The 27591-nt window shown below is 36.1% G+C and overlaps 1 protein-coding gene across 1 annotated transcript in view; it reads left to right on the plus strand.

Annotated features, from left to right (window-relative positions):
• The first annotated feature begins 713 nt into the window (after positions 1–713).
• The window catches only part of LOC137385797 (adenylate cyclase type 8-like), a 34473-nt gene continuing 7595 nt past the window's right edge, over positions 714–27591 (plus strand). Inside the window, exons 1-8 of the mRNA XM_068072365.1 lie at positions 714–800; positions 12741–13889; positions 14303–14452; positions 16169–16281; positions 16942–17053; positions 19275–19402; positions 24237–24398; positions 27100–27316. Of these exons, the coding sequence (XP_067928466.1) occupies positions 714–800; positions 12741–13889; positions 14303–14452; positions 16169–16281; positions 16942–17053; positions 19275–19402; positions 24237–24398; positions 27100–27316 (2118 nt within the window). The remainder of the gene's footprint in view (positions 801–12740; positions 13890–14302; positions 14453–16168; positions 16282–16941; positions 17054–19274; positions 19403–24236; positions 24399–27099; positions 27317–27591) is intronic.

The raw sequence follows: 27591 nt of genomic DNA on the forward strand, positions 1-27591 counted from the left end.
TCTCATTCACTGTGCTTTGAGACATCTCATCTTGGTGTGAAATCATCTTTTAATAAGTGAGGATTGACGAGAGGCTATTATAGAATATCGGCCAGTCGAGCATGACATTGAAAAGCTCGACTAAACCCGACGATATAAAAGAAGCAAGTTGAACAAATATGAGTTGATTCTGCACACTAGGATTTTGTATGCGTGTCATCTTCATTCTTGATTTCTTTTCATCGATCATTTAATCGAGCGCCGCGCTGTCTTACGAATTCAAAGTTTTAGAGAAATAAAACCAGCCTGACAGAAGTAGCCTGGGAACAACAACGTCTATATGGGTAAGTGTATGCAACCCGTTAATATAGTTGGGAGAAACTGTGTTGTAACTGACTATAACATATTTTAGGTTGTAAAAAGTGTACTGCATTTCAGATAATTGTCGATCAGTTACTGTAATGTATATTCATAGATTTACAGTGGATCGGCTAATTACAGCAAACAGTTGTAACAGCTTGTAACAGCTGATAAGCACCCGAATGCAGAAGACGTGATTGTACGCGTCTTTAAGTAAACACTCCTATCTCTCACATGATACATGTAACATAAATTAGAAAGGAACCCTTTCACACTGGCATTTTGTAGAGGCCTGCCTTTACGACCTTATCAATGTCCTACGAAGGTTAACTAGTTTAGTCACTGTACAAAGGTGTACGATTACTAGGGGCGGCATGTTTCGCTCGGGCTACAAACGACATTCTATCAGCAAGCGAAAAAGCAGCTATTCCTCTACTGAGATCACCGATGGAATACATACGGTTTGTTTGTCCTTTTTCAGCAATTTCCATCATTGTTTTACAAGCTCTCATGACATCAGCAGAAGAGGTCTTGAGAGATAGCTGGGTGTCTTAATAATGCAAGAATAATCCTTTCAAGTGTCTATTTTTGATATCATAAAATGAACTTCCATCCAGGAGGCAATATGACTATTGGCTGATGAGGAGCTGTCTTGTTTACATAACCCTTTGATGAGATGCCGATCTATTTTCATTGTAACAAACTGTGTTGGTAACATGGCTTCTGCTACTTGATGTAGTCTGATTGTCACTTTGCCTGGTGGGAAAAAGTATTCTAGTAGTTTTCTAATAGCAATAGAAATGAGCATGGCATGTAGGAGCAACTTTGAGGAGATTAGCATAGAGCCGAGGGTGAGTGCATGGTTCATTGCTGAATATTCGTCATGATTGTTTTCATTCTAAAGCGTTCATCAGTTATTGCAACAATCAGTGCAGTTGCATAAAGAATTGCTAGAATGTTCCGCACAAATATATTTGATATTTGTAGAGAATTTCGTCGACTCTCGAGTATGACATTGCTAGAATGTTCCACATAAACATGTCTGAGGAGAATTTCGTCGACTCTAAGTTGGCTGTACCTAGAATGTTCTGTACAAATATGTCTGTAGAGAATTTTGTCGACTCTAAAGTATGCCATTGATCGAATGATCCACATAAACATGTTGAGAAGATGTCTAGCTGGTAGAGTGAGACACTGCAAGAGAGGAGAGTAAAAAATGACACGAGCTAATAAACTTCCGATTTTTTTGCTGAGTGTTTCCCTAATATTAATTATGGCTAGGTTTTGTTAAAGAAATTAGTTTGCAAGTTTCTCATTGGCCAGTCAACCGGTCAAGCTGCCTTTCACTTAGAGGAGAATAATTGAGGCAGTCCCTTGAGTCAACTCTTAATCGAGGGCTGCTCAGGGAGTTCTGTAAACCTCGCAGCATAGCTTAAGTTTTATTTGAAGAAGCAATTATATGATTACACGCTACCTGCAGTCATTAAAACTTAAATTTTTGAATGCCTATCCTGATATATATTATATATATATAACAGGATACATGCATGTCTATATCAGGATGCATATATATATATGTATCAGGATAAATGTATATCAGAATACATATATATCACTATACATATATCAGTATGCATATATATCAGAATACATCTTTGTATATATCAAGATACATATATATCAAGATACATCTAAATATCTAAACATTTGCTCCACATTTCTTATTGGTTTTGGTTTTCAGGATACCTCGTCTGCTGAACTTCAATCCCTTAAACAGATTTAAGGTCGTAGGTCAAAATATCTCACCAAATACAACTCACTCTTGTGATAAGTTATTTTGTGATATTAACGGTAAGCAAAGTCCCTAATTTTTTAACTACAGACGAATTTCATATTCGTTGTTAGAGGACATGAACATGTGTAAAAAAATTAACTTCGTGTCTGAGAGAGAAAATAGAAAGTGAGACTCTAGTGAGGGCTGTAGGCCATGTAGAGTTTTCCACAATCTGAGAACTTGTTAACTGTAGTTGAAAGGTGATCGAACGTAAACTGTTTTCATCTTATGCAGCATTTAAATTAAGGACTTTTAACAATGAAGGACAGCCGCGTATCTACCGAGAAGATATATAGCAGCAGCACGACACTTTTACAGGAGCTGTCTAAATGTGGTCGCCCTGATGCCACATTGATATCAAAAAATCGGGTTGTTAGTGATTTGTGCAGAACTTGCTTGGCTTGGCAAGTTTCAGTGGCAAGATTCTGTTATGGACAACAATGCTGAATGGAGTAATATGGAATTCTACGTGTCGGGTAGGCTCTTGCATTGAGCAGGCTAGTCTTTCCTTGGACCCCTTTATGTGTCAAGAAAGGCAGCACCAATACATTTGACAAAGGACCCGATGCAGGAACTGCCACACAAAATTCAGTGCTTGATTGAAGTACGCTGATTGGAGCTGCAAATCCATTTGATTACAGATGGGGTAATTAAAAGCTGGATGCCTTTTTGACCACAACCGATGGTCTCTCAGGGTGTTGGACCCCAGCCTGTTGTTGTACTGGCAAGTTATCATTTGCATATAGGTTTTACAAATATCTGTGTTCGTAAAATGCCTAAAAACAAGGATAGATGACACATGTATAACTTTCACTTCTTCATAATCGACTTCTTTAAAATAAATATGACTTTATTAGTTTAAACAATCAATAACTCAATAAATCAATAACTCAATAAATCAATAACTCAATAACAAGAATGTGCATCTTCACCTTCTTTCTTCTCTGCTTGCTTCTCGGCTTAAAACACACAAGCATAGATTGGTTTATGAACAAAAATAGCTCTATGAAAGACCTGATATGACATGGATACAATGTTTTATCGAGAGAATATTTGTTCATCTCACTGAATCACACAGTTTTTATGGACAATAGATCGAAAGATCTAGTCTGTTAGTCATAATGCTCGGTGAACCTTGGAGAGGCGTGAACCATACGAGGGGAGGAAGGATGTGAGCGTTTGAATGTCTAGACTTGTATGTATTGACACGCCGTAGAATCGTCACATGCTAGGTCAATGCTAGTGATTAACAGGAGCATTTTAAAAAAAAGCTGAAGAGAATTGTGCTAAAGTTTGAATTATAAAAAAGGGATAGGTGAAAGCTCAGCAGGTTTATACCACTGGATCTAGCCTTGATTTCGGCTTTTTCAAGCTCCTTCAACTACCATATTCCACATAATGCCCTTCGCTATTATCTTCAAAAAATAAGTTCTTTTTGTTACCGTTACAATTTCTGACAGATGTATGCCTGTGTTAGATTCAGCAGCTTATTTACTATACTTGTAGTAATGTGTACATCTTTACTCAATGTCCTAGTCTATCAGCTGTCCTCAAGAGACAGCAAACAAGTCAATTTTAATCACAGAGTTGTGATTTCACCAAGCCTTGTCCTCATTTTAATTGTTTTTCAATACTAATTCAACATTTGTGTATTTGGTTTATAATTGGAAGTATGATTCATTAGCAATTGGCAGCAACACTTTTTTACTTTTTGGACCACCTGAGGCATTTATCTTGAGCACCTCAAGCTGGTAACTTGTGTTTTACACTTATCATATTCGTCAATATTCCTGAAGTAAACTAAAGTCATCAGAAAGCACGATCAAGAATATTTATCACGCTATATCACAACCAGGACAATTCTTATTGCATTTCCTGAGAGGATGTAACAAGGTAATACTTTTTACTTTAATATCATTATTATACAGAGTGCCTTTTTTATTTGTTATTATTCATATAGTTAATGCTTTGTTTTCAGCTGCCTTTTTCAAGTATATGCGCATTTCTGCTTTATATCTGTTATATACTCATTCATATCAAATCATAATTTGTTAGTAATGTTTTATCTGCTACATATTATTTGCGAGTTTTTATACATCTTCTATGCTACTTTCATTTGATATCAAATTTGCTATCGCCTCTTTTATTATTATTTACTCTTATTTAATTTCATTTTAGATTCACGATATATCGGTATATGCATATATATCAAATAAACATACTATTCGCATACAACTAACAACCGATAATCCGTTGGAGCTCAGATCTATTGGGAAGTGCAATACAGTGAATCTTGTCACCTAAGGATACAAGAATAGAATGGAGTGGATATTACGCCTGAACTACTACTGATACACAGATGAGCCACAACCACTAAATCAACAGCAAGAAAGAAATAACAGCTGTGTAATATCTCCACCAGGCAAGTCAACCTGCTGAAGAGAAGTAAGTCTACAAGAAGTAGGTGTATAATGCCTGCAATTAATTTTACATAACCATGAGCATAGCCTTCATCGTTTTATTATTTAGTTACACAGCTTGTATTTTTTTGTTTCTTTTTTGTTATTTGTCAGCGGTATATTGTTAGTCTCGGCACGGGTGAAATCACAACCATAGGTTTTATGTTTGCCAAATGTTGACCGTCATATATAAATGTAGAGTAGCTAACGACACTATTTTGGATATAACAATTAGCTGCTGGTCTATTGGAGCTGCGATAATTGCTCTTTGGATACATAAGCCAAACTATTAAAATGAATATGGCTACGAGCTCTGCCTCACCGCTTGAAGGGCTGCTTGCTCGTACAGCCGACGCGATTGCTAGTGCCGATGAGATCATACCTGACGTAACGCCGCTTGACTCCAATCTGGTGCTTGAGTCAATCAATCCACACCATGCAAATGCAGAGCTAATCGATCTAATTTCCATTCATAAAACTCCTTCACTTCACAACCAGCCCACCCGTAAAATCGGTACCCAATATGACACCTTGTCACTTTCAAACCAACCTAGAAGATTAGCTAGGGTAAAAGGTGAAACAATAAAGGGGCAAATGCTAAGTGATATAAAAGTGCAAGCTCAGAAAAATGCCACACTTCACAATGAAATAAACCAAGAAGACACCTCCTTTGCTAGGTATAGGCTATAAAAAAGGATCTTGAAGCCAGTAAGAGACATGTGCATAAGCTCTATAATGAATTTAGAGTTTTGAATGGCGAGCCATGCAAAGCTGTCACACAGCAGGTTGACAAGTTAACACATGATAATGACGAGTTGTGTAATCAAATAAGCCAGATAGTAAGCAGCAAAGTAGTTAGGCCAAAAACCTCAAGAGCATTATCACGCAAATCAAGGAATTCAGCGATTGGCTCACAGTATTCATGCAGCACTTCTTGTTCAACAACTTCATCAATCTTAAGACAAAAACAAGCTGAAGCAAATGCAAGACGAGTCGAATTAGAAATGCAGCTACATGCTAACAGCAAAACACAAGCAATTCAAGAACAACTGACAAAATTAGAAAATGCCAAAAAGGCAATTGAAATCGAGAGTCAAATTGAGGCTGAAAAATGAAAGGCTGTCATATACAGTTAAGCATTAGCTGAAGAAGAATGGGAAGGATCTGATCTCATGCTAACTGGTAATGGCCACCAAGTACTCAATGCACCACCAAATACTTTGAACCTTGCCTCTCCTTTTGCGCCCAACAAGCCACCTGCAACTACAAAGCCATGCAAAGAGAAAGCAACAAACCATGTTGCCAATCAAGTCCCACATACATTAGACTCTGAATCTGAGGATGATGATCTTGAACCTGAGACAATTATGCCCATCGCGCACACCTTCAATCAAGAACGTACGACTAGGCCTCTTACAGCTTCGCATTGCAAGGTGAACACAACTCCGGTAGCTACTTCCTTACAGCAAAATACAATCTCAGGGCAGCATATCTCAGCAGAACCTGTTAAGACTGTAGTTATGACATATCAACTACCACTATCAGAGCCAAAGGTGTTTGATGGAAATTCAGTAGACTATCCTCGTTGGGCGCTCAGCTTTGATAACCTGATAGGTAAAAAACCGCTTTCCGACTCCGAAAAGTTAAATTACATGAGTAAATATCTTGGAGGAAAAGCTCTAGAAGCTGTAAATGGGTACTTTCTCCTACAAAGCGAGACCGCCTATGTTGAAGCCAGAGCAGTGTTAGACGCCAGATTTGGTGACCCATTTACAATTGCTCAAGGTTTTAGAAACAAACTTGAACAGTGGTCTGCCATCAAACCTAGAGACCATGATGGACTGCAGAAGTTCATAGACTTCCTTCTGTTGTGCAAGACTGCAAAAGTCTGTATAGACAAGCTTTCATTTCTTGACAACTATGAGGTTCATAAACAAATCTTGGCTAAGCTGCCTGAATTCATACCTCGTCAATGGGTACGAAAGGCTACTAAATATCAAAAGAAATACAACCAAAGCCCAAGTTTTGAAGCACTTTGCAAGTTTTTGAGTACAGAACTTGAGATGTCGTGTAATCCTATGTACGCCGACATATACGCAGGCAAGGCCTACACAAACGATACTAACAAGCAAAGCAGAAACCTGAAGAAAACATATGCCACTCAGCATAATGGACCAACTCAAGGTATCAGAAGCGAAATCAGTACTAAGGAGTGCGTCTATTGCAACATGAAAAACCACTCCACCGCATAGTGTGGGAAATTTGGTTGACTCTCTTTTAACGAACAACAAACCTTCATGAGGGACAAACAGCTATGTTTCTCTTGCTTGACTGATGCCCACAGCTACAGGCAGTGTGAAGTACCAGCTATATGTAAGGTCTGTCAAGGTAAACACCCAACCGCCTTACACAATATGCGAACTTCATCCGTCAAACAACAGGTAAAATCTGGTTTTGGCAATAGCTCGAATCTGGAGCAATCTAAGCCTATAGCCAACAGCTCATTGCAGCCAAAAGCTGCAGAGCCTTTAAAAACAAAAGATAATTCTCAATGACTAGAAAAATCATGTTTGAATACATGTTTAAACATGGAATTGAACTCACTTTTGTGGATACTACCTGTTTGGGTCTCAAGTAAAAAAACCTTTAAAGGAAGCTTTAGTATATGCTCTTGTTGACTCAATGTCCGACACAACTTATATCACTGTAGATACGATACACACACAAGATACAACCAGACTATACCCACACAGAAATAGATATTACAACAATGACATCTGACAAAAAGAAAGTCCATACTCATCTAGTGTATGGTTTGACAGTCAGAGCCTACAATCATGAAGTTTGCTTTGAATTACCCCCTAGCTATTCACATCACAAAATACCTATTGACAGACGACAAATACCTACAAAAACTGTACTGAGCCGTTGGCCACATCTCATACAAGTAGCTAATGAATTACCTAACAATCACCAAGATGTACCTGTCGGTCTACTCATAGGCAACAATTTTACCAAAGCCTTCAAACCTCAGCAAGTTATCGACACTGATCATGATGATGAACCATTTGCTATCAAAACTGCCATAGGCTGGAATGTTATGGGTGACAGTGCTCCACATACCACACTAGCAACAATTGTTGACCAACCAGTCAAACATGAATTTGTGACATTTCAGTGCACAACCAAATCAAACAAAGAACTGCACAAACTTATAAATATATTCAACCAAGAATTTCATGGTGCACATGAAAACACACCAAGCCTCTCTGTAGATGATAAACAATTTCTTCACATACTAAAAACACAAACTACTCTGAAAAGGGGTAGGGTAACCATGCCCTTGCCATTCAAATCAAAACCATATGCACTAAATACAAAATCAGCTGCCATACATAGGTTTAGGCTGCTAGAAAAGGAATTCCAGAAGGGCTCGCGTTATAAGAAACAGTACCATGAGTTTATGAGAGATATAATAAACAAGGGAGAAGCTATTCCTGCAACTGAAGAAACTACTGACCACTCAGGGTACATTCCACACTTTGGGGTGTACCACCCTCGAAAACCAGATCGAATTAGAGTAGTTTTTGACTGTGCTGCCAAGGTGGGAGGAGTAAGCCTGAATGACTTTCTTCTTCAAGGGCCAGAACATATGAACGATCTACAAGGAATCCTGCTAAGGTTTAGACTGAAACCAATAGCAATCATGGGAGACATCGAGAGGATGTTTCACCAGTTCAAAGTATCGGAAAATCACCAAGATTATTTACAATTCATTTGGTACAACACAGAAGGTCCGCTTTAATCATACAAAATGACGGTATATTTATTTGGAGCCAGGTCCTCTCTTGCATGTGCCACTTATGGGCTACGATTTTCGGCTGACAATTTTAGAGACACGTTTCCCCACAACACACAATTGCACCACTTTATACACCATAACTTTTATGTTGATGATGGCCTTGCCAGTGTCAGAAACGAATCTGAGGCTGTAAACCTGATCAAAGAATCTCAGGCTCTGTGTCAGACAGGGAAACTGAGGTTACACAAGATAGTTTCAAACAGTAGAGCCGTAATAGCTGCCATTCCAAAAAGTGAGTGCACTAGCACATTAGCCAGTCTGGAGCTTACCTCAGAACCTCTTCCACAAAAAAGGTCTCTTGGCGTATTGTGGGATACTAACCAAGATATATTCACTTTCAAGCATGAACCACCCTCAAAACCCAACACCCGAAGAAGAGTTTTGTTCTCAGTCGCATCTGTCTTTGACCCTTTAGGTCTGATATCCCCCTTCACACTCAAAGGCAAAATTATTCTGCAGGAAACCTGCAAGCAGAACTATGATTGGGATACCCCTTTAGAATCATCACTTCTAAATTGCTGGGCCAAATGGAAGTCAGACCTCTCCAATGTACACAATGTTCAAGTACCTCGATGTGTGTCACCCAGAGCTTTCAATCAAATTGAAAGTGCTCAATTACATACGTTTACCGATGCTAGTACTACCGGTTATGGTCACTGTACATATTTGCGATTAGTTAATCCAAACCAAAGCAAGGTTCATGTAGCCCTACTAGCCAGCAAGGCTAAGGTAGCCCCAATCAAGCAAATCACAATACCAAGGCTCGAACTGCAAGCAGCTTGTAGTGCTGTACAAGCAGTAAACAAGTATGTCAAGGAGCTAGAGCTCCCAAGCATCACAAATTATTTTTATTCTGACCCCACAGGAGTACTAGGATACATCTGCAATACAAAGGAGCGGTTTCAAACATTTGTTGCCAACAGAGTCGAAACGATACGCACACTTTCTAAACCAAAAAATTGGGCATATGGGCCAACTAACCAGAATCCAGCTGATGTGGCATCACGTGGTGCTAGCATCATTGATCTCACACACTCAGAATGGTTTTCAAGTCCCAAATTTTTGTGGACTGAACCAATTGATATACCCCCACAACCTTAGCTGTCCATTAGTCCTAATGACGATGAAGTTGAGAAGGCAGACATTTATTCTAAAAAGCGTTGGAGAGTTGTCCAGCAGCTAGCCAATGAGTTCTGGCGAAGGTGGCGCAATGAATATATTCATACCTTGCAAACCAGGCAAAAATGGACCCACAAGCAAGACGAAGTGTCGGTTGATGACGTGGTTTACGTACTCAAAGATGAGGGACTCCGAGGTGACTGGTCACTCGCGCGGGTCGTAGATATAGAACGATCTCATGACGGTGAGGTAAGAGCTGTAAAACTATTGATTGGGCCAAAAAGCTATCCTAATAATAAACCACAGCATCTGGTAAGACCAGTTAGCAAAATTGTTGTATTAGTCAAAGCTACCAATAAAATTTCATCCTAAAATTTTAGGTGGGAGTGTTAGATTCAGCAGCTTATTTACTATACTTGTAGTAATGTGTACATCTTTACTCAATGTCCTAGTCTATCAGCTGTCCTCAAGAGACAGCAAACAAGTCAATTTTAACCACAGAGTTGTGATTTCACCAAGCCTTGTCCTCATTTTATGTGTTTTTCAATACTAATTCAACATTTGTGTATTTGGTTTATAATCGGAAGTATGACTCATTAGCAATTGGCAGCAACACTTTTTTACTTTTTGGACCACCTGAGGCATTTATCTTGTGCACCTCAAGCTGGTAACTTGTGTTTTACACTTATCATATTCGTCAATATTCCTAAAGTAAACTAAGTCATCAGAAAGCACGATCAAGAATATTTATCACGCTATATCACAACCAGGACAATTCTTATTGCATTTCCTGAGAGGATGTAACAAGGTAATACTTTTTACTTTAATATCATTATTATACAGAGTGCCTTTTTTATTTGTTATTATTCATATAGTTAATGCTTTGTTTTCAGCTGCCTTTTTTAAGTATATGCGCATTTCTGCTTTATATCTGTTATATACTCATTCATATCAAATCATAATTTGTTAGCAATGTTTTATCTGCTACATATTATTTGAGAGTTTTTATACATCTTCTATGCTACTTTCACTTGATATCAAATTTGCTATCGCCTCTTTTATTATTATTTACTCTTCATTTAATTTCATTTTAGATTCACGATATATCGGTATATGCATATATATATCAAATAAACATACTATTCGCATACAACTAACAACCGATAATCCGTTGGAGCTCAGATCTATTGGGAAGTGCAATACAGCCTGGCTTACTCAAAACTTGAAAAGCTACAGAAATATATCGCTTGCTCGCTTGCTCTATAAGTAATGTTTGATAAACTAATTGTAAATCCATAAAATACTGAGTGTGGGCAAGTCTGGGTACATTTTTGTGGCCTGAGCGTTTTTACGGTGATCAGATTTTTTCGATTTTAATCTTCAAATATCTTGGCAATGAGATTGCGTAACACAACAAACAACATATCAACTGATAGAGAAAAAAAATGCTTTCTTTTTAAGATCAACTTAAATTTGACGCAAGCACATCTTTAACCAGCTTTGAGTTGGTCTTGTAGTTTATGGTGATCTTAGAAAAATGTACTGTTGTATGTTTTCCTCTAAATAAGACATATGTTTATTTTTTAAGTGCTATATTAGCTATATAAGGCTACATAGTATTTGTATCTAGTATTACACGAGCATAGCTAAAGTAGTAGACCAGAAAACTTTGTTGTTAAACTATAATAGGGTTTGCTATGGAATCTTAGGTTCCTAAAGCGTTTGCATTGCTAGCCTCATTTATTTCTCCAGCTTGTTTTTATTGGATGCATCTCTAATATTATTACTATTGTTATCATTATCATTGTTATTCTTATAATATAGTGTTTTCATCTTATCATTATTATTATTGCTATTCTTATGATATAGTGTTTTCATTTTATCATTATTATTATTGTTATTCTTATAATATAGTGTTTTCATTTTATCATTATTATTATTGCTATTCTTATGATATAGTGTTTTCATTTTATCATTATTATTGTTGCTATTCTTATGATATAGTGTTTTCATCTCATCATTATTATTATTGTTATTCTTATGATATAGTGTTTTCATTTTATCATTATTATTGTTGCTATTCTTATGATATAGTGTTTTCATTTTATCATTATTATTATTGTTATTCTTATGATATAGTGTTTTCATCTTATCATTATTATTATTGTTATTCTTATGATATAGTGTTTTCATTTTATCATTATTATTATTGCTATTCTTATGATATAGTGTTTTCATTTTATCATTATTATTGCTGTTGTTCTTATGATATAGTGTTTTCATCTTATCATTATTATTATTGTTATTCTTATCATATAGTGTTTTCATTTTATCATTATTATTACTGTGGTTATTATTATCATTACTATTTTTAATTGATATCATAGTTATTTTTATTATTTTGTAATAGTAATATTAATATTGCTATTATTGTTCATATTGTTACTATCAGTAATGTTGTTATTGCTTTACTGTTATTATTATTGCACCAGTTGAATTCTATGATAACTACAAAATATTAGACTGCATTAAAAATATTTTCAGTTACTTTTATTTAAAAATAAGTTCTATACACAATTATAAAGGAGATTATGATGCTTGCGCTGTTTTAATCACAAAGGCTACACAACACTCACTGCTGTCATAATGCAATTGTAAAGATTTAATATACATTTATGTCATTTATGCAATACATTAGTCAAAATTCAAAGCTTCCTTACCTCAAAAGTGTGAAAGTAAGTCATGCGAATCATTCTAAGTACACCTTGGCTAGCCTAGACACACACTATATGCTCTTATGGACTGTTATACATCAGAGACAGACACACATTTATATCTATATAAATTGTATATACTGTATCAGAATACATAAGCTATATATCAGGATACATATACATGTATATCAGAATAAATGTAAATCCGGATACATATACATGTATATCAGGATACATATATAACAGGATACATATATATCAGAATAAATGTAAATCAGGATACATATGTATCACTATACATATATATCAGGATACATATATCAGAATAAATGTAAATCAGGATACATATATGTCAGGATACATATATATATCTAAACATTTGCTCCACATTTCTTTTTGTTTTTGGTTTTCAGGATACCTCGTCTGCTGAACTTCAATCCCTTAAACAGAGTTTTGAAGCCGGTGGCACTCAGTTGTGGGGTATAGATATCGACGTAGACTCAGATGTAGAGATGACTAGCCTTGCAACAATTAAAGAACTCATAGATGAACAGAACGATGGTGTAGAACCAGATTCAATTATGGAAACAGTTTCAACTACAGATTCTATAACTGCTTCAATTAAGAGGCAGCAGACTGAAATGCGATCGAACCTTCTCAAACATAAACAGCTGTGGCAAAGAGCTGCAAAACAGGCTAAACAAGGAGGCAATATTCAACATCGCCGTAAAAGTATTCTGGAAGATATTGGATTGACTGATTTTTCTCGAAAACGTTCGATGGCTTCATCCGTTGACGATGAAGACGATGAAGAAGGAGAAACGCTTGAAAAGGTTATTGAGGACAAGGAGGCTTCGCAAGAAATTCCTACGGTTGCTAATCAGGTCCTTCCACCACCTGTAAACAGTCACGTAAAAGTTGTTCCTCTCACATCTCCTGACATTGAGAACAATAGCAAACCTCAACTTCAACCAGATTACAATATTTGGGGCTTTCTATTTCCAAGACTACCTACCCAATTTACGGCAGAATTAGATGAAAGCTTATATCAACACTATTATAGTCACAAAAGACGAAAAACCGCACTGATGGTAAACATTCTATACTGCATACTTTGGGTTGTGCTATTCATATTAAAGATGCTGCCGTCTCCTAGTGGATTAGCGAGCGTGAATAAGGGATATATTATTCGAGAGACAATCATCACTATTGTTATGGTCGTCCTACACATTATAGCCTGTGTTTTTACGATGAAAGCTAACTCTTGTAAGGAGGGAGTGAGATGCGCTTACGCCACTTGGCTTCTACTCGTCCTGCACTCTCAGATTACACCCATCACCAACTTTATTGACTTTCAGCAGCTCAGAAGCCAATACAGCAGTATCGATACATGGGATGCTTTTGGTACTTGGCAAACTGCTTTGGCAATCGTAGCCCCTTTTGGTTTCCTCTCCATAATACCATTGAAAAGGATGCTGGGGCTTTCTATTATCCTTATTGTTCTACATGTCCTCACTGCAGGACTACTCACTGGCATTTACAATTCCTCATGTTTACCACGAGTAAGTCACTCGCTAAGTAACTTCGACATCTCTCTCGACTTTTCTTGCTTGTGAACTTTTACGCTAAGCGGTTTGTAAGTTTTTATTATACGAATATAATCTTCCAATGACCTCCTGGATTGCTAGTAGACGTCAAATATTCTAATCGGTCTAAAATTAAATCTGTCTTACCTTATGCATATGTTTGAGAGATATGCAACTTCATTTGCATATTCGTCGCTGATTTTCTCAGAATGTGCTCTTGTTTGTGAAACTAGATCATCGAATAACTTATGCATTACATTAATACCAGATTTCTCAGGCTAAATACTAAACAAAATTATTTACGAAAAGAAAGCTCGCATACAAGATAAAAAACACGACATATATAAAGTAGTGATCCACAAATGGAAATCAAAATATTTTTTTTGCAGTTACTACTAGATGTGCTGATGATGGTGGCGTTGACGATGATGGGCGTGTTTAACTACTACCTCGTCGAAAGAACAGAACGAAAAGCATTCCTCGAGATTAGGACTTGCATTTCTTCGCGCCACGCAGTATGTAAAGAGAATCAAAATCAGGTAAGTAACTGCTCGGCAGCGCAAAGAATTACATAAAATTGCCACTCAGGCTCCCCTCTAGCGGGCCATGTAACAAGAGTGAAACATTGCTCCTTTGTTCTGTGAGTTCAATATTATTATCTTTAAAGTATGGCTTTCATTGCTTCTTATCGGTTCATATGAGATATATCACAGCAAGGCTCCTTGTAATAACTGCTGACTCTATCAGTGAACTCGACTTGATAGCATTCCAAGCCTGAGTGAGAAAGTATAAAGATATATAGTACTAGAAATACCAGTAACTGTCGAAAAGTGCAAAAGTTTGGGCAGGAAAAACAGTTAGTATATGAACTCCAGAACAACGAACTCAGATTTGGACTGATTGATAGATTTCCAAGAACAACTAAAGGCTACCAAATAGATACAGACACAATGATGCAACTTTTATCGTGATAGTGCTTGATGTTGTCTCGGTAGCGACATCTACGAAATAGGCTCATAAAAATGCATGATGATACATAAGTGTTTGCGAAATTTGAAAACATGGCTTTGAGTTACAATCAATTTTTTAGCCCTTCTAAACAATTACTGATTTAGGGTGATTTTTTTTTGAATTCGTAGTAAGAAGTATTTTTGTACCCTTGCGGACCATCCCTGAATAGTGTGTCTAAGACCCATTAAACCTCGTAAACTAGTATGAGTATCATGATAACATATGTAGTATCATGACAATATATACTAGACTGGTATGAGACAGTGTCAGTTCACATAGTAGGGGCACGATGTCAGTTCACATAGTAGGGGCACGGTGTCAGTTCACATAGTAGGGGCACGTGTAGAATCCCCCAATAAAGATGAAAAGATAATAAAATTGATATAAGTACTAGAAGGAAACATAAAGGGTCAGATATCAGCAATACTACACACTTCCTGCTACTGTTCTGCAAAGAAAAGCTTTATAAGGGAGATAAAAATGAGTGAGCTAAGCTTATGTTGCTTAGATGACGTAAAGAAGAGTCACTTAACTCTCCCAGTAAATGCAAACATGCCTGTCAGTCAATCTGTGTTTTGTAAAATCCTTAGTATCTACAAAGAGGTAAGCTTCAGTTGTTGAAATTGAAGCCTTAGACATTGATAGACATCACTGACATAATTATATAATACATATATCGGTATCTATATCTTTGCATCTTCATATTTTACCTACCCTATGCTAAATGTTTATTTTGGACAATTAAAGGTTTCAAGTTATTCCATGGTTTACCCCCGGTTTACCTATGTTTCCATGGTTTGTGTCCTCATTTTTTACAGGATAGTTACAGGTTTTAATTTCAATTAACGTTATATGAATAAATTGCGTACAACTTGTAATAGTTATTTTGAAAGTATCTTTGTTAGCTATTTTAACAATCTTCCACCTATAATATCCGTGCTTTCAGCAGAAAGAGGTACGGTATTGTAAACACTATTTATTTGATTTTAGTGGCTAGCTGTTACCGTTTTTCTTTTGTTTTATGATTGTTATACGTGCAATTGGAAAAATATTTGTGTTTGAAATGAAATCATTGTCAGTAAAATAGTTTATATATATAATATCATTCTGTGTTTGTTACTAGCATAACTTTCATTTGTTAAAAAAACTATAGCAATAATAAAAACTATATTCATACATCCGATCATCTTCTTGTTGTTTGATGAGAGAAACACTTTTAGGTTCATGACTCTGCTGTTCTTTAGGAGAGACTAGTTCTGTCAGTTTTACCCAAGTTCATCGTGGATGATATTCTGAAGGAAGATGAGAAACCAGGTAACTTCAACACTGTTCATCTTCAAAGATATGCCCATGTTAGGTGTGTACATAAAGCTCTCCCTAATTACTAGCTACAGTCATTAGGCCTATAGGAAAATAGATCGAAATAATTTATTTTTGTTATAGATGATTGGTATAAACAGGCAAAAAACTTTAAAAATGTGTTCAGCAAGAGTTGAAATGAATAATTAAAAATCTGCTTGTATCTTTCCAGCTCTACTCATTTCAGCAGGTTATTACCTGATATGACTTACGTAATGCTGAAATACAAAACAATTTTTTCATTAATATTAACTGTTTCTGTGACGATTTTTTGATTCATTAGTCGCAAACTTTCCAATTTGAAATCACCTGAAAACATCAGAATTTAAATTTAGTTCTTACTCGTGGTTTCTCTTCCCGCTTACACGTGGCAGCAAATGTCTGCATTATAGGCAAGTAAAAATGAGCGTACGAAAAAAGTTGACATCACTGAGCTATAGTATTTTGCGATTAAAGTATAGTTTGCTATAACAAAATTTCCAAAACTGTGCATACAGATCTACAATGTAATGGCAAGCAGACATCTTATTAGACAGCCTTTTTGGTCAAATTAAAAAGGGTACATAGAATAATTTAAATTGCTGATTGTTACTCTGTGACGCATATTATAGCTATCGTCTAAAGCGCTCGTAACGCATACATACATACATACTTGCAGTATCTTATTCGCTGACATCTGTGGATTCACTACACTCGGACAAAAATTGACTGCAAAGGATCTAGTGAACATGCTCAATGATCTCTTCGCTAACTTTGACAAACTCGCTAAGGTGAGTAGGCTAGGGCTTTATAGAGTAGCTTGCATTGCAGATTCATTGAAAGGCATATCTAACAATCGCAGTGTTGAGTTACAGTGATTATTAGATATAATAGAGTCTCCTGAGCGCTACTGGACAATATCTTTGAATGGTACAAAAAGGAAGGAATGCTTGCCAGTATAGCTAGTTAACTAAAACATCTGATATGTTGTTTTTGTGCGTATCATGTCAAACTGCTTTAATAAGACTGGCTCCGCTGTTCCACAAATAACATTCTTCCTCGCTGGGAACCCATGCTATATGTTGAAGACTCGCAATGGATTAAACATAAAAAGTGAAGGTCTGACATCAATGTGATATCAGAGTCATATTCATACAGTTCTTGTAAAAGTGTCACCCTACCACCATACATCTTCTAGGTAGATATACTGCTGTCTTTCTGAGTTGAAGCACCCTAATTAAAATTTTGCATAAAATGTAAACTGCTTACAACAAAACGCTATGCATTATGCATCTTTTGAGTAGAAAACAACATCTACCTTTCTTGACAGGATAGATTCTAAAAATTTTAATTCCAATTAGTGTCTAAACTGCAAACTTTCTAAAAGTTGAAGTTAAGCGATACTAGCAATATCTATAGCGACTAAATGTAGGAGAAATTAGGTATAATTTATGTATATGGTATATATATGTTAATAAATACTGCTTTGTCTTTGTGTGCGTGTGCCTGTCTGTTACTATGCGTAAAGCCATGCGTTTAGCCCCAATTTTTGACTGGTTTGGTCTAAACTTCACATGCATATGGCTGGTTCCTGAGAACCAGCCTTTCAAACACCCACATGCAGGTGACAGGATTGAAAAGGAAAAATACCCCAGGCATTCCCGGGCTCACTACTAGTAAACTCGAAACAGCGTTTGTTGACCACACGGTCTGGTGTCACAAGCGATCTAATGACATATAGCTCTACCACTTGATACTATCGATAGGAGTTTTTAAACATGCCTCAGGTGTTTGTGTAAGGTAGCGTGACCAGCTCTATGCCAGCTTGTTGATCACTGGCTGTCGGAAGTTAAGGTGGTAAAGTGTAGCTTATACAAGGGCTGGAGCACTCTTGAAGAGTCTAAAAATAGTGATAACTTGATCTATGTTATCTAGCAACTATGTGACGAGAAGGGCACTAAGCACGGAGATGTTATACTATGTCATACTATACAAACAGTACCAAAACATGCAACTAAGGTTAGAAATAATCAATAAACCCGACATCGTAAAATGTGTTTGAAGCTAATACTTCTATTGTTTGGTCACTATATTTCAGGGTACGGTTAGTTAATACGTACTTCTATTGTTTAGGCACTATATTTCAGGGTACGGTTAGCTAATACTTCTATTGTTTGGTCACTATATTTCAGGGTACGGTTAGCTAATACTTCTATTGTTTGGTCACTATATTTCAGGGTACGGTTTATATCCATGTTAGCGTGCTAGAAGGCTCAATCATAGTTTTCATTTTCGTACCTCAATTGTGTGAACATTTGGTTTCGTTTGTAATTCATGGGAAAGTAATAGGTGTGCATTTTCAACTCACAAAACTTAATAAAAGTTATCTTGCAATGTCTTCTGACAGACTGACAGACTGACTGACTGACAGACTGACAGACTGACAGACTGACAGACTGACAGACTGACAGACTGACAGACTGACAGACTGACAGACTGACAGACAGACTGACAGGCTGACAGGCTGACAGACTGACAGACTGACAGGATGACAGATTGCCAGATTGCCAGACTGACAGACAGACTGACAGACTGACAAACTGACAGGCTGACAGATTGATAGACTGAAAGATTGACAGACTGACAGACAGACTGACAAACTGACAGGCTGACAGATTGACAGACTGACAGATTGACAGATTGAGTAAACTAACCGACTTGTAAACTTTTGCCAATTGGACACATTAAAATGCAAATAAAAAGTGAGAGAACTTACTGTTTAAAGTTGTGAAGAACTATATTATTATAAAACTACTCTACTACTAACACTATACATTTGAGAAAAACACATTTTGGTGCAAGCCAATACTAGCAAGTTATACTACAGCTATGCAAAACTCCATGTCGCTTGTAGTAAGTTTCTTAAACTCAAACCGTGTACTTAGTCAAGCTATATATTAAACCTGACAGAATTGTATTCAAGTTTAAATAAAATGATTTAAAATGCTGCAGAAGCACAAATGTAGACGGATCAAGCTGCTAGGGGACTGTTACGAGGCTGTGTGTGGGCTGCCAGAGCAGACACCAGACCATGCGGACCACTGTGTAGAGATGGGTCTGAATATGATCAGTGCAATAAGGTATGTAAGTATAATGCATGGATATGATTGGTGCAATAAGGTATGTAAGTATAATGCATGGATATGATCAGTGCAATAAAGTATGTAAGTATAACGCACAGATATGATTGGTGCAATAAGGTATGTAAGTATAATGCATGGATATGATTGGTGCAATAAGGTATGTAAGTATAATGCATGGATATGATTGGTGCAATAAGGTATGTAAGTATAACGCACAGATATGATTGGTGTAAGAAGGTGTTTACCCGCCCCTATGGATAGAATTTGTACTTAGCTTTTTTGCAACTGTGTAAAAGGTTTCAGCTAGTTACAAATTGCCCATAACAGAAGACACAAGTATTTTTAATGTGTGTTTGCTATAGAGTGCTCTTTATAACTAGCAATAGGATGTATTGAGATAATCACTTTTATAGTAGCTAGTGTACTCGTGTATTTAAAAAAAATTATGCTGTTACGATTACTACTGCTAATAGAATCATTAGTATTATTGATTTTATAATAATAATAAAAAAAATCATAATACAACTCTAAACCACTCAGTGAGAGGCCAAATACTAACATATTTAGCCAGTGTTCAGAAACTAACATAAAAGTGTCCTGTTTACTATAATAAGAGCTGCCGCAGTCGATCTGTCTGTTCAAAGCTATGGTTAGAGGTTAGCAAACAAGATGGCTTCATATGGTATTCAAACTGACAACGCTCGGCTTTGTAGGCAAACATAATAACATCTACCGCAATCAACCACCTTCTGGTATTGTTGAATAATTGTGCAGATAGTGATTATCTGCTTTATTGGCACACCTGACGATCTCTCATGGCACACTGGACTGCCATGGTACTAGTAATACTAATACGTGTAGTACTAGTGACCATGGCACACTAGACTGCCATGGTACTAGTAATACTAATACGTGTAATACTAGTACCACGGCACACTAGACTGCCATGGTACTAGTAATACTAATACATGTAATACTAGTACCATGGCACACTGGTCTGCCATGGTACTAGTAATACTAATACGTGTAATACTAGTGACCATGGCACACTGGTCTGCCATGGTACTAGTAATACTAATACGTGTAATACTAGTACCATGGCACACTGGACTGCCATGGTACTAGTAATACTAATACGTGTAATACTAGTGACCATGGCACACTGGACTGCCATGGTACTAGTAATACTAATACGTGTAATACTAGTGACCATGGCACACTGGTCTGCCATGGTACTAGTAATACTAATACGTGTAATACTAGTACCATGGCACACTGGACTGCCATGGTACTAGTAATACTAATACGTGTAATACTAGTGACCATGGCACACTGGACTGCCATGGTACCAGTAATACTAATACGTGTAATACTAGTGACCATGGCACACTGGACTGCCATGGTACCAGTAATACTAATACGTGTAATACTAGTGACCATGGCACACTGGTCTGCCATGGTACTAGTAATACTAATACGTGTAATACTAGTGACCATGGCACACTGGACTGCCATGGTACTAGTAATACTAATACATGTAATACTAGTACCATGGCACACTGGACTGCCAATGTACTAGTAATACTAATACGTGTAATACTAGTGACCATGGCACACTGGACTGCCATGGTACTAGTAATACTAATACGTGTAATACTAGTACCATGGCACACTGGTCTACCATGGTACTAGTAATACTAATACGTGTAATACTAGTGACCATGGCACACTGGACTGCCAATGTACTAGTAATACTAATACATGTAATACTAGTGACCAAGATATTTTCAATTCATTGTGCAGTTGTCTCTAAATCTTTACCGAGTCTCACTATCTCCAAAGTGCTGTGACTCCAAACTCTTTGGTGTAGTCTGATATTATACCTAGCCTTTGGCTTTGCTCAGTAGCTATAATAATAGCATTAATTATTATTATTAGTATTATTGTTGTTTGTATACACAACTTTATGCATTGCTAGTACTTGGAATTGGACTAAAACAACTAACCAGTGAATTCCAGACCTTTTCTTAGTATTCTGGCTAGTAGTACATTGTACAAGCGAAATCTCTTTTTAATGCCTAATTAATTCAGTTTATCTTCACATCCCCTACTGCACCAAGTGCTAGCAAGTACTAGCAAGTGCTAGCAAGTGCTAGCAAGTTCTAGCAAGTGCTAGCAAGTGCTAGCAAGTGCTAGCAATCATACTGCCTTGGTACCACCTTTACAGAAGTTTAACACAGTCGCCTCTGTTCCCTCCCCAAATCTTTATTTATGTTCTATTCTCTTTTCCTTGTTGCTTGCTTTTCTATCGACTGATACAGCAATGGCCAGGTCTTTATCTTTTTTAATTACGTATGGTACACAGGCTTGAGTCACATCATCGATTTGAATACTCCGGTACCACAATTTCTTTGCTGATCCAATTTTGCTGATCATTCCACCTTTTACCAAACTTATTTTATACCGCTTTAAGTTGGGCCAACGTACTAATACTGGCACAAAGTAAAATCGTTTCCTGTACTGCCCTCCTGTCAGTTTATTACAATCGTTAAAATGTGAAATGTGGGATTTTTTCTTTTGTTAGTCACTCTGTGAGACTTCACTTTATGTTAGTTATTAGTATTTAAATTTACTCCATTCTTATGATTATAATTATTACTGGTACCCCAGCAGTGCTGTACACTGTAAAAAATCATTAGGTGTATTAACTATACATGTAGGTGTAATTGTTCTGGAATGCTAGTGATTAGTCAATTGGTGCAGATGATAAAGTGCTGGGATGCTATGCTGAAAGTTATGAGTTCAAATTCTGTGTGAAACAATCTTTTTTCCCTTCGGGCAGATAGAAGGACAAACACGGCTCTTATTATAGTAAATATTTAATAAACCACCATAAATAGCTAATAATAGCTTGCATTTCTCAGACATTGTTATTCCTTGTTTATTCGTTAGAGGTTTAACAGCGAACTTGAATATTTGTTTTCATGTTTCATATTATTTTAGCATTATTCTTCTTTGTTCAATGCATTTATCAAGCTCAGAGATGAGTACTACTTGACTAGCTCGCATGACCTCCTGTACTGATTGGCTATTAACACTTCTGTCTTTCTTCCTTTTCACCATATTCTATGTACATGAGCAAATTGTATCACCCAGCTGTGGCAGTTTCACATCCTTGTGACGTAAAATGTATAATTGATTTTGCAATAGCCCATATTTGCTTCCTCTAATCTAGAATAGTCTGTACTTTTCTAGGAATATTATCTTCAGTCAAGCAGTCTCATGCATGACGTTTCATTTCCACTAGTCTAAACCGTCACTCAAACCTATATTCTGTATTTTCATCAGATAGTTTGAAACATTAAGCGATTGACCAGTTTATCGTTAGTATTAAACTTTATTTTCTGGTTATACAGATTGCTCTTTCACATGGCAATCCTCAAAACCTCAAACTAAAAAAAGTAAGTGTTACCTTGCTAACGACTATACCTGTAGCTAGTCCTGGTTGGTATAAACGTGGAAGTCCTGCATAATTTATTCTTCTGTTAATATTAGTATGTTATTATTTCTATTATTCTAACTAATTTAAAAGAAACAATTTTTTATTAAAGGAAATTCTGTCAGCCTTAGCAAAACTTGTCACTTCCTGTAAATGTAGATAGTCACACTGGATAGCCATTAATCTAAAACTAACAATTCGATGAACTCGCTGTGTCTGTGACCATAGACATATAAGTTTATTCCTGAACTGAAAACTAATTTCAACATAGGTATGTCTAAATATGGTAGCAAAATTAGAAAGGAATTAGCCTATATTTGAAGTTCTTAAACACTTCTCCAGCTTAAACCATGTTTGTCACCTGCTCAGCACTGAGTGACAGGTGTCAAATCATAAGTCATCGCCGTCATTATTACTCATTCACCCTCTTTCTGTGAAGAATCAACAAGGAAGCAATACCAAAGGGCCAAATATTCTCTTGTTGTTTGACGTGCGAGTGGCTCATCACTCTATGTCGCAAGTGGTTGGAGTTTAACCGGAATAGACCCGTACGACTAATGGCTATTATTAGTGATAGATCGTCATTTTGAAATCGTCTGCTTCCACATGTTATCTGAACGCGCTTTCAGTAATCTCTTAGTTGAATATTGATATTAGAGACTGTAATGGCGGCTTAACAGCAATAACTACGCATTCAACAGTTGACAAGCGTAGTGCACTTGATTGTTGCTGAGCATCATTCTTCTCTTGAGCATGGGAAATGTGATGCATCGCGCCGCATGTAAACGAAGAGGTGTGACAAGAACATATTGCAAGATAAGCTGTCTAAAGTTTGTCAGTATGGGCAGGACAATTTGGTCAAGCACATATAATTATGCCATATCTGTGTTTATTGAGTCACAATCAGGCAAAACACAAGTGATTAATGCATTTCTTTTTGATGGGAAGAAAAAAGAATGGGCAAATATATGACGCAGTGAATCTTATATTAGCTATTAACGCATTGCGTACATGTACCAAACTTGCTGTAGGCATATCAGTGTTTATTGCTATTTTGTTTTTTTGCCTTTTTTGACAGATTATTTCTAAAGAAACCAGGCTAATTGCCTGTTTGGTCGAGTTGAGAATTTAAGAACAGATAACTTTACTGCCACCGTCAGTAGAGTTTGACCCTGACCTATTATCAGAGGCACTAAACTACTAATCTTCAACAAATACTACAAATAAATCTTTTTAAAGAGTTTTAGTTATAGCCTGTGATTGCATAATAGGTTTGCTAATGATGCAAGTGCTAAAGTCATAAATTATTATGTTACACTGTAATCAATGCAGACTGGTGAGAGAACAGCAGAATGTGGAATGCCTTGACATGCGTATAGGAGTGCACACAGGCTCAGTATTTGGAGGAGTGCTTGGCCTCAAGAAGTGGCAATTTGACGTCTACTCAGATGATGTTAACACTGCAAACGTTATGGAATCTAGTGGAGAAAAAGGGTAAAACTTTTACACAATTCCTTTTTATACATGAGCATTCTAATGTAGGACAGGCAGGAGAATATGTACTGTATGTTGCCTATTTTAAACAAACTACTCAAATTACGATTCACCATTATAACAATTAAATTAAAATAGTGAGGTTTAAACATACCGAAGTATTAAAACTGTATAATATTAGTAATACTAATAATTTATTATCCCACGACCAAACATGAGCGAAGTGATTGGTTTGGGAGATTTATGATAAATGTACATGCGCACACAACTCCCGAAAAATTATCCGTTAACGGCCGTCATCAAACCCTTGTAACAAAACCTTATCAACAAATTTAACTATTTTTCTGTAAAGTCGTTTAAGTATAATAATGATACAAAACGCATATAAACCTATTTAAAAATGTTAACAAGCCTTTGAAAGGTTACCGCAAATTCCTAAAACTAACCCATCTGATCGGATTATACATAAATAGACAGATTTATTTGGCCGAAAATCGTTATTAAAACTTGCTAATCCTGACTTTTATCAAAGTTAAGACCGAAAATTAAAACGCCGAGCGACAGAGACTAGAACGATTAAGTCGTGCGCATTTCACGAAAAAAATAACGTGCACATTTCACCAGTCTATAGCATTGCCGAAGGTTTCTGTAATTAACGTAGGAGTACTGAAATCGTTTCATTTTTGCCGATTTCAAAGTAACTGACATTTTGGAAACTTTTCAGTACTTTGGAATTCTAACTGATGTCCAAGGCAGTGTAAGTAAAAGGAATGACGGTGATATTTTTTCTAACGGCTCTTATGAAATTATTACAATAATTAATTATAAGTTTGGATGACTACAGAACGATGACTACGTAGTACAGATTTTCTAAAAATCTATATAAATATCCCAACTCCTTGATATTGTTAGCTATGACGTTTTGAAATGTAAACAAAATTGTGCATTAGTTTTATATTATTACTATATTAATAATATTGGTTATTCTAATAATATCAGTGCATTTTACTTCTAATATTGGCCAATATTGCAATTCTCCTATTGCAGGGGAGAGATATAAACATAATCTTTTCCTTTCATTATCGCTATTTGTTGTATATAATAATACCCACACCCAGTACATTACAGCTACCATTGCAGTTATCCTATTGCACTGCAGTGCCATTTGACTGCTAATATTGCATTTCTCAACCATCAGTACCCTTTTTTTTCCAATATCACTTTGGTCGTGGGCTGTATGACAGGAGAATTTCTAGTTTTATTAAATAACAACATATGTATAGTTATTTTATAATATAAATTTCTAGTGTATTTTTCTAGTGTAATTTCTAGGGGAATTTCTAGTGTATTATAAATAGATAACTCAAAACGCATATTACTTATTATGAAAAGCTAATTGACACTGACTTTTGTCTATTTTTTGTGAAAAGTTTAAAATCAACTTTTAGGTTAAGCTGAAAGTTCACCCTGCATTTTATATATATATATATTTTATATTGGTCACATACTGTAAAAAACCAATTAATAATGGCTTCGCATGACCTTGTATGTAAACATCTTTACAAAAGTTTCTCACAGCTTTTTTTGCGTAGTCATAGTTAAGCAAAAACAATTTTAGATTACATCTTCTAAAAGCATGTCAATGTAGATTTTCATGTGGTTGTATAATCTTTCATCCTCAACATCGATGCATACGTTGTCCCGCTTAGTTTTTGCATTAATCTCTCTAAAATGCCAACCATTATCTATCTTATCCCATATATAAGTCCAGCGCACAACATCAGTTGGGAAAGTTATTATAATAAGCCTTAAACTAGACAGAGGTTTGATAACTTGAGCAAACTATTTACATCATCAACAGCTTCATAATCCTCATGTTTTGTACCATAAATAGCTTGATGTTTGCTCCTGTTGTCAGCATAGTTTGATCTATTTAGAAAAGGCAGCAGTTTTTCAACATTTTGTAAAGAAATTTGGCTGATTTTATTATTTTTTTGATACGAATCCAAATCAAATATCCGTCAAAGTCATTGTTACGTCTACTATACTGCATAGTTTTTAAGTTTAATACGCTGCCAAAACATGATTTTAATTTCACACCAGTTAGTAAAACTTGTAATCGCCGTCAGTCAGCGTACATCCTGACATCTCTAATTGAGCGTAAATTTCAGCATTTTTTATTCAGCATTTTTTATTCAGCATTTTTTATTCAGCATAAATTGCAGCATCTGAAATTAACTACAAATTACCAACTCTGCCAGTCAGCATAAACCGTACCCACAAGTTATCACAAATAATAACTGCATAGATGTAATTTTTATTTTCGTCTCATCTACTGACTGCTTTTCTCGATGTAATCTGGTAGGAAGTTTAGATCAAAGTTACTAAATAAACGTCAATAATTTTATATATTTAATAGGACTGCATTCCTGCTGCCCTACTTCATTAACCTGGTAAAACCAACTGGTCTGTGATTTTTCTTCTAAAAATGCATATTAATTAGTATAAACTTGTACCTGTAAAAGTGTCTTTTTACCTTTTATAAAAAAGTTCTAGAGCACATATCTAGAGCAACTAAGACGCTACTCTAACTAGAGAAAGAGGCTGATCCTTTTTAAGCTTTTATAAAAAATTCACATAGGTATCTAAAGCGACTAACATATCACTTACTAGAGAAATAGACTTTTTTTACCTCTTATAGAAGAGTTCACATATCTGAAGCGACTAAGATGTCACTAACTAGAGAAATAGACTTGGAACCAAACCTTAACTTGAACAATGACTATCTTAAGAAACTCAACATAAGTACCTACTTTATAAATCCTAAAACGGAAGAGTCAGAAGATGAAGTGAAGCCCCAAAACCAAAAGAAGTTGTCGATCGTTGACAGAAGACAAACTCTTTATTCAATTGATGGGGTGAGTTGCTAGCTGTACATGTCAAGGCTGAAATGCTTACGGCATTGCCAGTGTTAATATTATACCTTGCAAGAAGCAGTCTTGAGAAAGCCATTATTTGAGTTGCACCTCGATGGACTCATCAGTTTAATGGATAGCTCTGAGCAAAGGCTATGAATGCATAAACATGTGAAAATAGTTACCAAAAATATCAGTCATATTTCATATCTAATTTTTGCTGATATGATATGTAATATCTGTATTGCTTTTTAAGCTAATTAATTAGTGTAATTTAT

The sequence above is a fragment of the Watersipora subatra genome, chromosome 1 (assembly GCF_963576615.1).
Source record: "Watersipora subatra chromosome 1, tzWatSuba1.1, whole genome shotgun sequence".
Lineage (NCBI taxonomy): Eukaryota > Metazoa > Bryozoa > Gymnolaemata > Cheilostomatida > Watersiporidae > Watersipora > Watersipora subatra.